We start from the raw sequence: 16,011 nt of genomic DNA, 5'->3' as shown, positions 1-16,011 counted from the left end.
AATAAACTGTGATGAAGTATTTGTTCATGAGAGGCTCTCCACAGTGTAGAATAATAACAATCAGTACTCCATATTCAATACAAGAAAAAATACTTTTTTCATTGTCATTTGCACATTTATTATATTTATATATATTATATTATATTATATTTATTTTTTAGCTGCACGGTGGTGTAGTGGTTAGCACTGTCGCCTCACAGCAAGAGGGGCCCGGGTTCAATTCCCGGGCTGGACAACCTTCTGTGTGGAGTTTGCATGTTCTCCCTGTGTCAGCGTGGGTTCTCTCCGGGTTCTCCGGCTTCCTCCCACAGTCCACAGACATGCAGCTTAGGTTCATTGAAGACTCTAAACTGCCCGTAGGTGTGAATGTGAGTGTGAGTGGTTGTTTGTCTCTATATGTCAGCCCTGTGACAGGCAGACCTGTCCAGGTGAACCTGTCCAGGTGAACCCTGTCCAGGTGAACCCCGTCCAGGTGAACTGTCCTTCACCCATTGACAGCTGGGATCGGCTCCAGCACCCCGCGACCCTTAACTGGATAAGCGGTAACGGAAGATGGATGGATATTTATTTTATTTTATTTTATTGCAACAACACTGTTGATCTCCCCATATTTCCTGCCTTGTTACAATAATACTATTACTGTCCTCAGGTACTCTGTGAAATGAAAAAATACTTACAAAGTTGTACTTACACATTTAGAAATACCCCGGAAGTATTTCATTCATACCTCGCATGTACTTGAAGTCAAGCTGTGATTTGCAATATAACTTATGTCTTAATACTTCTTTCATATCTGGTTATTATTATTATTATTATTATTATAAAACAATATTATTTTCCACAATGATAAAGAGGTCACGACAATCTGCAGAATAAAACCGAGATTCATGAATAACAGTCAGTCCATCCATCCAAAGTTCCCTTTCAGGTGACCAAGTTTTTGTTTCCCCCTCTTCCTCACCTCTTTGTGTCTCCGTCTCCTTCTTCTTCTTCTTCTTCTTCTTCTTCTTCTTCTTCTTCTTCTTCTTCTTCTTCTTAGTCCGGGTCTCTTGTCTCTTCTTCCTTTTCTCTCATCTGTTGCTTTCTGTCGTCTTGTCTTCACTTCTATCTTCTTCTTCTCCGCCACTTCCTTTTTACTGCACCCACCCACTCTCTCATTACCACACACACACACACACACACACACACACACACACACACACACACACACACACACACACACACACACACACACACACACACACACACACACACACACACACACACACTTTCTATTCCCCTCATCCAAGGTTATGGGTCCCCTTTAGACTTCACGCCACCGGCTCTAACACCGAGTATTTGTGCATTTGTTTTTGTGTTTCTGTTTGTGTGTGTGTGTGTGTGTGTGTGTGTGTGTGTGTGTGTGTGTGTGTGTGTGTGTGTTTCACAGTGGGGCTGAATAAACTGATGTTTCACGTCTTTTTCTCTCCAGCTGTCAGATGAACAGCAGCAGTGAACGGTCCTACTGGGACTCAGTCGGGGAGGCTAACCTGCTAGCGCTATTAGCCGTCACCATAGAAATAGAATCAGCAGAACAGACACCACTTCGCTCGATTCGTCCGTAGGAGACGAGCAGATAATCACTCTGTGGGGGGACTTTAGAGGCAGCGTTAGTGTCTCACCGTGGTGTTGTAGATCTCCTCGTCTTCATCACACAGCGGTCAGTCCTGTAAACGTTCAAGATGCTCATGAGTTTATTGTCTTTTAGTCATCAAACGTAGAACGACAACATGGAGGATGAAGAGGAAGGACAGGGTAAAGCCATCACATCATGTCAGGTTTAGTTGTTGGGATTGTCAGAGATGTATTCCACATGTCACTTTAACTACCAATATCAATGAGTGTCAATGCTTTGCCTTACTAGCTGAATATATGTTTTAACCATTTATTTCATTCGATTCGACAAAGGAGACAAGGATTGTCCCACGTCAGCCACCATTGTCTCCTCGATGTTACTTTTGGAGTTGGTGTTAAGTTCTTCCTGAGTTTAAAAAATCAACATCAGTGTGGTTAACACGTCCAGCTCCGTATTCCTGTCCTTCACAAGAAGATATGAAACTTTAATCACTGGAGCAAAAGTACAATGTTTATGTCTGAGATGTAGTGCAGTAAAAAGTACAATATTCAAGTACCTTGAATGTGTACTGAAGGAGTAAATGTACTGTGTTACATCTCACCACTGATGCTCATCATTGACTTCATTGTTTCTTTGTTTGATCTTCCTCTGCTCGTCTTCATTAGTTGTGAAACGATGAATCCTCTCGTGTCTCTACTTTGTGTTTTGACTCTTTATGGCTCTGCTCTCTCCGTCTGCTCCGTCTCCACCGTTTCCCTACGAGGGGTCGTATCTCTGTGATGAGCTGCTGTGTGTTCTCGCTGTGAGGAGCTAAATTTCCCTCATGAACGATAAACGGCAGAACGACTGGATGGATCAGATCTGAGTGAAGTGCAGCAGACGCAGCTCTGTTAATGTTGTCAGCTCCCTGTGAAGATGCTTTATTAGTTTCTATGGTAATGCAGCTCTGCCATGGAAAACAAGCCTCTGTAGACTGACTGCTGAAATACCTCAGCTGGTCTGCTAACGACACACGCTGTCGTCTGTGTGATGGTGGGAGTCCCACCATCGACAAGAAAGTGATGCAAGACGAGGGATACAAGGCAGAATGAATGAGTGAAGAAGAGAAAGAAAATACAACATTAACCTGCAATCGCTTATACTTTATATTGAAGCATGTCATCCTTTCTTAATATGTAGCATATTCTCATACAACAGTTCAAAGGACATCTTACAAAAAAGTTCCAATTTCTTTTGCATTTTCCTACTAAAATCCAGCAACACATGTTATTATGTTACTATTACTGCCTCACACGAATACAATTGTTTCAAAGGGAATTTCCATCTTCACAGGAAACTACTTAGTTAGGTTAAGACAACTAAACTACTTAGTTATGTTTAGACAACTAAACTACTTAGTTATGTTTAGACAACTAAACTACTTAGTTAGGTTAAGACAACTAAACTACTTAGTTATGTTTAGACAACTAAACTACTTAGTTATGTTTAGACAACTAAACTACTTAGTGCCCTTGGTGAAGGACACAAGTTATAACGAATACTTACAGGTAGTAAGTAAATCAATGTTGACTTTTCGTTTCACATGAGGCAAGATCAGTTTTTTTTGACCCAGCAGCCCTGTGTGTGTTTTTCTGTTCTTTCTACTTCCTGGTTCATGCATATGTCTAAAAAATAGTTTTTATATATATATATATATAAATCTGTTCTTTCTACATATCATGAACCATATGTCTAACAAATACATTTATATATATATATATATATATATATATACACATTATTTATGGTCCACACTTTATGTGAGTACCATCTTTTATATGAAATACATTTTTTGTCTTTTATCCTATAAAGTTCTCCTCTAGTTTGAACTAGTTTGATGGTCGGAACAGGAAGACAAATATCTCCAGACTTTATACCCAGTGATGAGATAAGCAGTAGCAGAAAAAAAAGTTATACACCACAACAACATGTGTTTGTTCTGCAGGTGTTGATCGTTGCCATGGAAACACAGATAGCTGGGGACGGGGCGTTAGTGAACCTTTTAGAAAATTAGTCAATCTTCAATTCACATGAGAGTTTGAATCACTGATGAGATGTCTGAGGTTGTGAAACTCACAGAAATGGTTTCTGTTTGCCACTTAGTTAGAAAATGTCGGACTGGTGTAAACCCGCCGTAGGGACCACGCAGAGGGTCTGATGCTGTGACGGCCCTCGAGGATGCTTCAAGACTAAAACCAAGCTTGAGACGGGTCAATCACAAACGTTTATCTGTTGAGGCGTTTTAAAAAAAAGAACCAAGATGGCTGCAGCTGATGTGATCTTTCTGTGGAAGCAGCTATCGACTGAACTGAACGGTTTATTTTCAATAAAAGAACTACAGAACTAAATCAATTAGTTGTTTAATCAGTCAAATGAAAGAAAATAAGTCAACAATTACTTTTATAGTTGATTGGTCAATATAATCACTTTTTCAAGCATATATGAAAGATTTCCTCAGTTTCACATTCTCAACTCTGAACATTTGTCCTTTGCAATGGGTTTCGTCTGAATAAATGAAGTAAAACAAAACAATGCAGGAGAAAATGACAAGTTTGCAAACAAACTGATTATGCTGAATCTGAATACTTTCTCTGACTTCAGATCAAAGTATAAAGATGACATCATTCATGATTGCCTTGTGTAAAAGGTTTTGACATTATTATTTCTGCAGAAGAACTGAATCATTTCATTGGAAACAGTGGGTTTAGATGTTTCAGTCCTCACAGATTAAAGACCTTCAGATGTTTGTTCTTCTTGATCGCTCTGTTGGTTGATGTCCTTGTGTTTGCTCTGCATCTGGGGAAAAAAACACTCATTATTTATTTGATGTATTGTGGTATTTTCTAACATCAAATCTAAAGTAACGATCTGTTGAGTCATATCTCATACTCTCAGGACTAATTATAAGTAAAGTAATGAGTGAATCCAGGATCAGACACTTAGACAGAGTCTATAGGAAACATTTGTTTAAATAAATACTGCAGACAAAACCTGATGCAGCAGCGACCTCTAGTGACCTCTGTGTAGACTGCATGTCTGTCAGTCTGAGCAGAGAGGAAGCCAGCAGACAGGCTGCGCTCCATGCTCCTGTCTATGTTATTAGGTCATTAATGTGTAAGTTCTGAGGTTTCCATGTCACAGATGGAGCTTCAGTCTGCTGCCTCATCGATCCAAGAGGTGACAGGGTGGCTGGTTGTAGATTCATTCAGAAGATTTTCACAATAACTGCAAACATCTTCATATTTGTTGGAGATTTAATCTTCGATGACGTTGAACCAAACAAACCTCCACACTGCGCCTTGGTTGCTTTGCTGCTGTGATTATCTGATCAGCAGGGCTTTGAACCGGGGTCTACTATAATAAAATAAAGCATCCCCTGCTTTATGGTCTGTTTGACTCTAAATGGAGCATCATTTACTAAATGAACATCATGCTGTATTGAAGAAGACTTGAAACTAGAGATTGAGACCATAAACTCATGTTTACAATGTTTACTGAGGGAATAAATCAAGAGAGAAGTAGAGTCATTTTCTCATAGACTTCTATACAACCAGAGGAGTCGCCCCCTGGTGGACAGCAGAGAGAATGCAGCTTTAAGACACTTTAAAACATGACGCGCTGTACGAGAGAAAAGACAAAGAGGTGTTGATTCTTTGAGTTACCTCTTCTCCTATTGTGTCGATCAACTCTTCAACGACGTCCAAACAATTGACCCACTTCCCTTTAGCAATGTACTTGTTCACTTTGTCAGATAACTTGCTTTGTTGTTCGTCCTTCATCGTCTTCGACACAACTTCTTCCCCGACTTCCAGAATCAGCTCAAGCACTTGAACTTCTCTGCTGCAACATCTCGGACAGCTGCTGTTGTCAGCGCAGATCGTCCAGGTCGACAACAAGATGGCGCCCACCAAGGTGATCCCAAAGAGTAAAGACATGCCAATCATCTGAAGGGAGAAGCATTAAAGAGCAGGGTGTATTATCACAGCGTTAAGGTCAGGTCACAATACTTTTCCAGTCTTCGAATGTTTGCTCTGCTCTATGACGTCACTTCCTGTTTAGCCTCTGTTCCACTCGCTTCTGTAACTCAATGTTATCCCAACCACTCATGTAGAAATCATTTTACCATTAGAACACAGAAATGAACTCATTCATTCTGAAAAGTTCATGTCAATGTTTTAACGCTAGTCATACAAACAGAAAAACAGGAGTCTTTGGACCTCAACCTTGATTTTGGAAATAGGAGGAAGACTTAAGGTTTGTTTATACTCCCGCTTGACGCCGTAGCTCCACCAAGGCATTTATACTCAACGCGCACTATTCTCCGACACACCGGAGGGCGTACAAACTAAATGAACCCTGCAGAATCAAAAAGACAACGAGTGTCACTCATAGATATGCCCATAGACTGAAGGTGTAACCGGCTAAGCTCCATAAACTAACCACGACTATGACAAGGAGGAAATTGTAATTAACAGTAACATAATATCTCATCTTCATGGACTACTTTATGGCTTTACCACAAGCCATGTAAAGTAAGAATTCAAGTACTTCATGCCTTATAAAGAAACAAAGGGAGATTGAGGTTCGTTATCCTGTTTGTGACGCCTATAATGTTTTGGCAAATATATGACAAACTCAGCAGTCGATAAGAGATGAAACCAAAAGAGGATCTGTTTACTTGAGGAGCCTTGAGATCCCAAAAGATGTGTGTTGATGCAGGTGTGAGTGAGACATGAGGCTTTAACATATAATACTATAATTCTATATGCATGACATATATTGAAGCTTGATATATTCTGTAAACTATTTGATTTGGCTGCAAAATATTTATTCAAATGAAGAGTATTAAGAGCTCCAGTTTCTAAAGCATCTACAAATGAATTGTTCTTCTTTGTTTAATCCCTAGACACGTTATAATGTTTCATCAGTGAACTATTTTTGACAGTCAGGTCTGAAGAGGTCTGAGATCCGGCTTCACTTGGTTGAGTTTAAACTAAACTTAAGGTTCAAACTTCTCACAGGTGAAGAACAGATGTAACAGAAGCTAGTGGAACAGAGGCTAGACAGGAAGTGTCGCCATGACAATGGCTCTCTAAAAAAAATGGGACAAGTGCACTATAACAACAACTGTCCTCAAACCAATAAAGTTTAGAAAACAACAACAACCTCCTACCCTTGAAGTCATCTCCATCTCAGCGATGGTCACGACAGGTGGACCTCCAGGTGTGACTTCAGTCTTGTGTTTGCATTGTAAATCCGCTACGGCTTTGGGATTCTGATTGTTGCAGCAAACGAACCACTCTGTTTGGATGAGCACGGACGTGACCCACAGCAGACCCACGCACGACGCCTTGACGGAGCGACGGAACAGAACGCAGCAGAAGTGACACGACCCCTTGGTAGTGGTGAAGGTCCACGCCCGCTGGAACGGCTGGTCCGTCGACAGCATCAGGACGGTCACGATGAGACACGGCAGGACCATGTATGCAACGCAGTAACCAGGTTGTGGTTTACAAGAGCACGGGAATCCATTCTGGAGGGCTTGATAGGAAAAAACCAGAACGCTGAACACGAAGGCGTTGGCGTTGTCTTTGACTTTACTGATGAAGTCCTGCAGTGGCACCGATACGGTCTGCATCTTCAGAGGAGAACTTGTCATCTGCTGGACTCAGGCTTTTCCTCTTTTTGCAGGAAACGATGGGACATTACTGTAAGTACATTTTCCTTCAGCGCTGATCTTAGTCTTTACATGAAGTGGCTGCTTCAAAAGTGATTCAATGCAAGAGAGAGTTGAAGGAAAATGTATACGAACAAATGTTTACGAGACAATGCATCAATTTTAAGCAAAAGTAATGTAAGTCTAAGATATTTAATCATGACAGTAAAAGAGGTAGTGAGAGTTAAACCGGACGATGACACAAGAGAAGAAAGTAACGACCAGATGAGAGAAGCTCAGAGTGCTGAACAGACAAATACATTTTATCCATTGGGAAGTTCCCAGAGTCCTTTGTTCCTCAAACCAGTTCTCATTTCCAACTAATCACATACAGACGCTAAGTCAGGAACCACTCAACGTCACTTAGGTTCAGGCAACAGAACTACATGGTTGTGTTCAGGAAAAGATTGTGGTTTGAGGTGAAATTAGTTTTTGTTAACCTGTGAACAGGTTTGTTCTTTAGGGCACAAAAACCTGAAAACAGGGAACTATTTGATTAAGACCAATTGAATTAAGACAGAAACAAGACCAAGGCAGGTCGAGGCAGAGAGAAGACCAATACCAGTGAGTTCCACGCGTCATGACACACTTACGATAAAATGTGGAAAATCTGAACCATGAACCACTCTTTAAACTGATCTGAAAGATCAACATTCCCATAAAAACACCACAGAAAACAGATGCACGTTCCTCATTCACCTCTTTTTATTGTACATTATATGTCTAACCCTTTCCGAGACGAGAGAGAGACCTTCAAAATGTGTTCTAAAACAGGCCTACAGGAGTACAACAACACTGCCACCTGCTGGTGAAGAGAATCAACACTGGAGCTCTAATGCATGACCCAACATGTAACAGATCAGTGTGGACAGTCAAGACAACAGCATTAAAAGAATATGGTGATGAACATTCAACCTAAGTTACAGGTTGACCCTTCAAGGGGTCAACGTGATAACGTGATTAATGGAAAACAACTCAAGTCAACTCAACCGTTCTGAAATCATGAAAGAGAAGGGAGGTTGAGTTTAATCAGGGGTTTCTGAATTACTACTGTTATTAAGCCTGACACAAGAACGATAGCTGAGGAGTTCTGAAACCTTCTCTCGTCTCCACGGTGAAGGAGGTTCTACTGCTAGTTGGACCATATCAGTCTTATCTTTAAGAGGGACTGAGATCAGCGAGTCCCAATGGGATGTATTTGAATTATTTACTACCACATAGCATTAAAACACACACAGGGATGGTCCATTAGTTTTGGCGATACCAGAACAATGATCATATCTCAGATTTTGAAAACTTGGACCGTAAATGAACCGGACATGGGTTGGATCTGAATCAAAGCCGCCATATAAGGGATCTAGCTATAGCTTGATGAACACCCTCTCTGGTGCTAGATGGTACCAGTAACAGATGTTCAGAAAGCCACTGGTGAGTAAATAGTCTGCTGATGAGTTTCTATCTTCTTTTGTGGGGTTTCTTCTGTCCCTACGCGGGCTTTTAGTCGTAGCGCTCTGATTCTGTCTGAGAAAACTTAGGAAACGTGTCGGTGTTGGGATATGTGAGCCCACATCGAGGAGAATCAAGGCATCGGTGCTGAGGAGGAGGAGGAGGAGGAGGAGGAGGAGGAGGAGCAAGGTCACAAAGGAGAATCCTCGTTATGGGCACCATCCTCTCTCCGGTTCTGATCCAAATCTGGTTTCCCTTCCGGTATTTGGTGGGATCATTTCCATCTAGGAGTCAGAGACATTTTACTTTCACAAACACAAAGTCCCGTGACTCAAAAGAACGGAGAACTTATATCCTTATAAACTTGTTTTTCATTCATAACTCGTCTTCTTTCAGACTATTCATTTCTCTACTTTGTGAATTTGCGTCTTTAGTTTTCTCCTTAATTCACCAATAGTTACTGTTACATTTCATGCCTCATTTGCATATTAAAACGTCAATTTCAGAAAACTTCTAATGCAAATTTTTTTTTTTTAATGTTAGTATTGATTCTTTTTTTTACCCTATTCACCTGTTGTGTCTTTAAAATGTAAATAATTTAACTAAACATTTCTTTAAAGGACGTTTTCTCTAAATGAGTTTTTTCTCAGACTCTGATCCATAAATCTCCACTTCAGTAGCTCTTACATACACCAAACTTTACAGCTTCATTCCTCTCTATATTCTGAAGGTTCCTACAGAGGGGTTTGTTCAGATATCATTCATAACCTGATTTATACAACAGTTTATGTAAGTGTTTGACTGGGGAAGTTTCATGGTGATATCATTAGCTTTTTTTTTTATCTGATTCACTTGTGTCTCCTTTAAGAAGTCAGATATTTGCTAAAATGCAAGTAAAGGTGATCACAAGCAGCAGATGTCAATCTACACAATGAAACACGTTCACACTTATTGTGAAAGGAAAAAGTCGAAGCAACAGGAAACTGCTGATACAAAAACACAATAAAAGAACGTCCGTCTACTAGAATCTTAACACTGCATCTACAACTTTGTGTCATAAACTTAGATTCAAACTTAAAGACAAAACAACTCAACGACTATTGTGGATTCTCTACCTGGTCGTTGGCGTCTGGAGCTCCTCGTCTTCATCGTGATCGGTTTACTGGAAGATTGAATCAGCTCTCCGGCGACATCCAAACACTCCTCCCATTGGTCACCACGTAGTTTCTCATATACTTTTATGGTCAAACTTTTGATTGCAGCTTCCCTCAAAATTTCTTTCAGCACCTTGTCCCCCTTCTTTAAAATCCATTTTTCATAGAGAATTCTTCTGCCGCAAAAACTTGATTGTCCTTTACAGCATTTCCTCCATACATCTAATGATGTAAGGAATGCAGCAAAGACAATACCAAAGAGAACCCAGCCACCAATGACCTGGAAAAAAAAAGCTGCTCATACTTTAAATGCGATGCTGGTGGTGTTCTTCTTCAGGCTGACCAAGCAGAGAGGAAACACTCACCCTGGACTTGTTCTTCAGGACAGAGATGGTGACTTGATCTGTCTCAGTGATCTTCTCGGTGCCTGCTGTTCAGAACAGCAAACAAACCAGTCTCCATCAAGAAGCACGAAGGCGACCCACAGCAGACCCACCAAGGCGGCCTTCAAAATGCGATGCACGAAAAAACAGGAGCATTCAAACGAACATGTGGACAGACTCTCAGAAAGGACCTGTCCGTCCACAGTATCAGCAGGAGTATTATTAAAAATGGCAGAGACTTGAGGTCTGCATGTGCACGCAAAGTCCTTATCAAGCTAAATAGAGAAGGTGAACATGACAGTGATTGCGGCGCAGGTACTGAGCTTCGCAGAGGCAAATGTAGTCAGAACGCTCTCATCTTCATTGTGCAGCTGGCATCAGCTGGCAGTCAGCAGCATTAACCCGCTGACTTTATACCAGCATGAAACCATGTATTTCCTTTTTTCTGTCGTGTGAAGATGAACAGTATAGAAAGCCAGCTAACCACGTTTGGAACTGTAAGTATCTTAGTCATGTTGTTTTTGTCAAGATACATTTATGTATTCTTTTAGGTTATAAAACAGAATAATGGAGAGCCTGGTTGAACTATGAGCTGTTAGCATTATGAATGGTTTAGTAAAAGATGGTGAAATACTTAGTTAGGTTTAGTAAAACCTAACTAAGTATTTCACCATACTTTGGTAAGGCAATTTCAGCAGCCTTGCTCTGGAGTTCAGTACTTTGCAGGCTCCCGGTGACTCTGTAAACTTCTGGCTCTTTCATGCAAAGAAATAAAATACCGCAAGGACATTCATTTGTTATTTGATCATTATTTCAACGCTCATTGAGACTCATCTCGGGACATAGATAGTACTAGTACAAATTGTGTATTAGTATAGTAAATTGTATTGGACATTTCCACCACAGTTGTTTTCAGCTTTTTTATTGTTTTCGGTTCCTGCTGGAATTTCTTTTCTTCCTCTTTCTTTGTTCTTGTTTTGTTCTTAAAAGAGTTTCCCACCAACAGAGAAAAATGATTATCAATGAACACAATGTCTGAATAATGAATCGCAAACGATTATCTGTGGTTTGTGTTTGTAATCAGCTCTTCATGTTTGAGCCTCGTCTTGTAATTTGGTTAAAGAAGATCTTGAACTTGATCACCAGTACTTCAGGTTTATTGAAAAAGCAAGCGTCAGTCATACACATTTGGTTAAAGCTGCCTCACATACACTTTTATTCAATTATTTTTTATAAGCACATAATATAGATAAATGTTAGCATGCCAACTTCTCACTACTAGCTGTATAAACAAAAGCAAATTTTGGGGAAATGAAAAATATTATTATAGCACTGGGAGCTGAAAGATGTCTAATACAGAAAATAAAACCATTTTTTTTTTTTTTTTTTTTTTTTTTTTTTTTACAAATAACAGAATCAACAACATAATAAAATCATCATGTCTGATGATTAACATAATAATTACATATTAAAGCTCTTTATCAAAAGTCTCAGCAGATTGTGGTGTTGCATAAACATGTGACCTTCACAGGTGGCTTATCTCCGCGCTGGATGGACCTGGTGTCTGATCCAAAAGGGGATCCGCCTGTTTAGAGGAAACACAATTTAAAATGAAAGTTTGTTGCATGAATACTGAGTAATGATATAATACTACTACGAATAATGATAGAAATATTATAACCAAGAGACAGACAGCTGACCATATCGAGCCTTGCCTACACGAGAACATACATGGACAAAGGTGAGCAGACACCTGAACATTCCCTCTGTATGTGACCATGTGACCATGACACCATGTGACCATGACACCATGTGACCATGACACCATGTGACCATGTGACCATGTGGTCATGTTAATTCATGTGCTGCTCTATCAGCCTCCACTCGTCGTTCCATCAGGTATTGAACCTGGAGGATTTGATTCCAGTCAGACAGATGTTACCGTCTGTTACCGCCTGTTACCATCTGTTACTGTCTGTTACCGCCTGTTACCGTCTGTTACCGTCTGTTACCGCCTGTTACCGTCTGTTACCATCTGTTACCGTCTGTTACCGTCTGTTACCATCTGTTACCGTCTGTTACCGTGTTACCGTCTGTTACCCGTCTGTTACCGTCTGTTACCGTCGGTTACCCGTCTGTTACCGTCTGTTACCGTCTGTTACCGTCTGTTACCGCCTGTTACCGTCTGTTACCCGTCTGTTACCCGTCTGTTACCCATCTGTTACCGTCTGTTACCGTCGGTTACCCGTCTGTTACCGTCTGTTACCCGTCTGTTACCCGTCGGTTACCCGTCTGTTACCGTCTGTTACCGTCTGTTACCCGTCGCCCGTTTAGCTGTTGGTTACTTCTCTGCTACCTGTCTGCTAACAATCTGTTACTTGTCAGCCTGTTACCTGTCTGTACCGTCTCTTACCTGCCTGTTACCCGTCTGTTACTGTTTGTTACCCGTCAGTTACCCGTCAGTTACCTGTCAACCTGTTATCTGACTTGTACTTGACTGAAATGTGTCTGTTACCCGTCTGGTGCTGTTTATTACCTGTCTGTTGCCTGTCTGCCTGTTACTTGTCGGCCGTTTACCTGTTGGTAAGTCACCTCTCTGTTACCTGTTGACCTGATACCTGACACTTTTCTTTTACATTCAAAGTGTGATGAACTGATTTGGTTGATAATATATTCATATCATATCTCTGTACTGAGCAGACTGTACAGACCAGAGGTCAGCAGCAGCTCCCGTCGTGGCCCAGATTTCTCAACCTGCCAATGGTGGATGAACGGAGGTTTACTGATGAACTGCAATAGTTTTTACTCATTTATTTTGGAAATAAATATATTTTTAAATCAGGCATCTTGAATTTGTTTTGCCAGTGTAGCTCTGGTGTCATGTGCAGTACCAGAGATCAGAGCATAAAGATTATATCTGGGATCGGTTCTTCAGGTCAACGTGGAACACTGTGTGGATGTCAGAGTGAAAACCGATGGAGCAGCGACCTCTGGTGGCGTTTGTATTAATCACATGTCAGTCACAAGAATCCTCAGGAACCACAACTGATCCCCACTACTTCTATCATTGTCATTAATTATTAATATGATAGTGTTAATTTAGTGAGAATAAGCACTCTGTGTTGGTTCCGATTCCAAAAATGTAAAGAATATGGATGGATTTACCTCGGGGTTCTCTTCTTCCTGAGGAGTCTCGCCCTCCTGTAAAAGGTTTACACAGTGAGTTTGGACTTTTTCATTTTCAGAAAGGAAATAATAACAGAGAGTTGTCTTCGTACCATGTGTAACTTTGTTAAACCTCACTAAAGCATTTAAACGGGACAGAACTGGTTAAATGTATAGATGTGGATTACTCACCTTTGCTGTCGCTAGTTGAAGTTCAATTTGCTCGTCCTGCACAGTTTCATACAAAAAGTGAAAGTTGAAAGATTTGAAATGACAAATGATGAAATTTGATCAAATATGTAAAATTATTATGATTACATCATCGATCCCCATTTTTTTAGTTTTTCTTCCGCCTCTCTTCCTTTACTGCCCACCAATAAAACAGTTGGTTTACCGGTTGTTGCTCCGGTTGTTGTCCCTGTTGTCCCTGTTGTTGCCCCTGTTGTTGCTCCGGTTGTTGCCCCGGTTGTTGCTCCGGTTGTTGCCCCTGTTGTTGTCCCTGTTGTTGTCCCTGTTGTCCCTGTTGTTGCCCCTGTTGTTGCCCCTGTTGTCCCTGTTGTCCCTGTTGTTGCTCCTGTTGTTGCTCCGGTTGTTGCTCCTGTTGTTGCCCCTGTTGACACACACACATGATTCACTTTTCAGAGTTGAATAAGAAGCTAGATGTTTCTTTCAGTTGACATTATCGCAAGAAAAATGAGTCAGAAGACCACAAACATGAAGTCTGTGGATGAAAGCGAAGGACTGATGAAGCCTCGAAAATACAGACGAAAATGACAAAGACACATGGAGCTCAACATGGCGCCGACAGGTGTTGTTGGTTCTTTACCTGATTTGCTGCTGGTTCAGTCGGACCTAGATTCAATTTTTTTCCCCAGGCTTCTGCTCGGATTTCCTTCCTGATTATTTCAGTCAGGTCATTTCTTGCTGCTGTTGTCAAAATCTCTTTCAGTAATTTTACCTCCTCGTCCGAATAAATGTTTTTGTACATCTTTTTTTTGTAATTGCAGCATTTCATCCATTTTTCAAATGACGACGTGAAGGCAGCCACAACACAAATACCACAGAGTAGAGACATGCCAACCATCTGAAAAAGAGGGAACAAATTCTGAGAAACTGCAATAATGTCTCTCATTACGTCACCTTGAGAGAATCATCTCAAGAACATAAGACTACAAATGCTCAAGATATTCTTAATAGACTCTCGACATAACAAATAAAAAATATGATCACAACCAGTCTCCGTATAGAACAGAATTACTTTTGTTCAGATACAAAGACTCCCATGATGTGATAGAAAAACAAAACTCACCATTGACATGATTTTCAGTTCAGCCCTGGTCGTCTGTTCCTCAGCTGTGAGCTTTTCTTTGTTGCAGGCCAACTTTGTATCGTCCCAACAGCAAACGGCCCAGTCTCCATCGATCAGCACAGATATGACCCACAGCAGACTTATGAAAACTGCCTTCATGAACTTTGATAAACATAAAAAAAACCTTTTTCTCCTGTCACATCTAAAAATCTTCTCTGTCCATAGTTGTAAAATAAATATAATACAGAATGGCATGATCATGTAGAAATTGCAGCCCAGATCTTTAGCTTCACAATTACAATCCAGATCCTTGTCAAGCGCAACATTGTGAATAAAAATCATCATGAGTGAGACAAAGGTGCCGAGTTGTTTCAGAGCAAAACCTGGAAAAGTGAGCTTCATCTTTGCTGCAAAGTTGACAACAAATGCTGAGATCTGCTTGAAACCTCGGCGTGTATCAACAGGAAACCCACAGGAGACTTCCTGTTGATAGAAGAAAGCTTCTGCATTCTCCCGTCTCAGATGTTTTGTTCATCTCACACCTCTCACACCACAGACCTTACGTCGAGGTGGAAAGGCAGCAGAAACTCTCTGGTTGCAAATGCAAAAACGTGCACTTTAGCAGTCTACACAAAAGAACAACCCATCACAACAACAAAAAACGATTTAGATCAACACAACTCACGAGGATGACAAGCATTTTATTCCAAACAGTGTATTATAATAACATCTACCATTTTTATAAAAAAAAACATTTGCAATCAAAACTCACGTCATAATTCTTGATCTTACCTAAACCCGTGTCTGTCTCTTTGATCTTAAAATTAATTCAAAATCATCACACAAAAAGTTTTCGTTCTGCAACGAAGCGTTTTCCTATAAATAATGTCACTATATCATTAAAAGTGGTTAATTATCCTGCAACCCAAGCTAAAAGTAAAAATGTATAAAAGCAATGAGAGAAACACTCCAAATAAATACATTCAGCAGAAATGAGTACAAACATGAATACAAAAACAAGAAATGTAACTAAACAGCTGCTTTGACGTCGTTCTGTTCAAACTTTTAAACACAGAAGAAGACATTCTAACATCGGTGGAAAAACAGAAATTTCTCATGTAGCCTAGTAAATTGATCAAGTATAAAACCTTTTTAAAGCAATCATTATTGAGTTCTAAAACTGA

At 40.4% G+C, this 16,011-nt stretch overlaps 2 protein-coding genes across 3 annotated transcripts; both read right to left on the bottom strand.

Annotated features, from left to right (window-relative positions):
* Nucleotides 1-3,456: 3,456 nt before the first annotated feature.
* Nucleotides 3,457-7,507, bottom strand: LOC129100235 (uncharacterized). The gene is made up of 3 exons (XM_054609814.1): nt 6,828-7,507; nt 5,317-5,598; nt 3,457-4,450 (listed from the first exon to the last, which is right to left on the bottom strand). The coding sequence occupies exons 1-3, from the start codon at nt 7,311-7,313 to the stop codon at nt 4,382-4,384; spliced, it is 837 nt and encodes a 278-aa protein (XP_054465789.1). The 5' UTR covers nt 7,314-7,507; the 3' UTR covers nt 3,457-4,381.
* A 4,265-nt stretch (nt 7,508-11,772) lies between these two features.
* LOC129100252 (uncharacterized) lies at nt 11,773-15,239 on the bottom strand. Of its 2 annotated transcripts, none has more exons than XM_054609837.1 (6): nt 14,828-15,239; nt 14,345-14,602; nt 13,913-14,005; nt 13,711-13,746; nt 13,519-13,554; nt 11,773-11,938 (listed from the first exon to the last, which is right to left on the bottom strand). In XM_054609837.1, the coding sequence occupies exons 1-6, from the start codon at nt 15,227-15,229 to the stop codon at nt 11,879-11,881; spliced, it is 885 nt and encodes a 294-aa protein (XP_054465812.1). In that variant the 5' UTR covers nt 15,230-15,239; the 3' UTR covers nt 11,773-11,878. The 2 variants fall into 2 exon arrangements, with proteins under 2 accessions (XP_054465812.1, XP_054465813.1); XM_054609838.1 differs by having other exon boundaries at nt 13,711-13,747; nt 13,983-14,005.
* Between the last annotated feature and the right edge of the window lie 772 nt (nt 15,240-16,011).

Source organism: Anoplopoma fimbria, chromosome 12 (genome assembly GCF_027596085.1).
Source record: "Anoplopoma fimbria isolate UVic2021 breed Golden Eagle Sablefish chromosome 12, Afim_UVic_2022, whole genome shotgun sequence".
NCBI classification, from domain to species: Eukaryota; Metazoa; Chordata; class Actinopteri; order Perciformes; family Anoplopomatidae; genus Anoplopoma; species Anoplopoma fimbria.
The sequence above is the reverse complement of the archived record's forward strand: the minus strand, read 5'-3'. Positions and strand labels throughout refer to the sequence as shown.

Coding starts and splice junctions, on each gene's coding strand:
- LOC129100235 (XM_054609814.1), bottom strand. CDS start 7,313: ATGACAAGTTCTCCTCTGAAGATGCAGACCGTATCGGTGCCACTGCAG. Junction 5,599..6,827: donor AGATGGAGATGACTTCAAGG/GTAGGAGGTTGT, acceptor TTCTCCCTTCAG/ATGATTGGCATGTCTTTACT. Junction 4,451..5,316: donor TCGACACAATAGGAGAAGAG/GTAACTCAAAGA, acceptor TTTTTTCCCCAG/ATGCAGAGCAAACACAAGGA.
- LOC129100252 (XM_054609837.1), bottom strand. CDS start 15,229: ATGAAGCTCACTTTTCCAGGTTTTGCTCTGAAACAACTCGGCACCTTT. Junction 14,006..14,344: donor CTGAACCAGCAGCAAATCAG/GTAAAGAACCAA, acceptor GGACAACAACAG/GGGCAACAACCGGAGCAACA. Junction 11,939..13,518: donor AGGAAGAAGAGAACCCCGAG/GTAAATCCATCC, acceptor TCCTCTAAACAG/GCGGATCCCCTTTTGGATCA.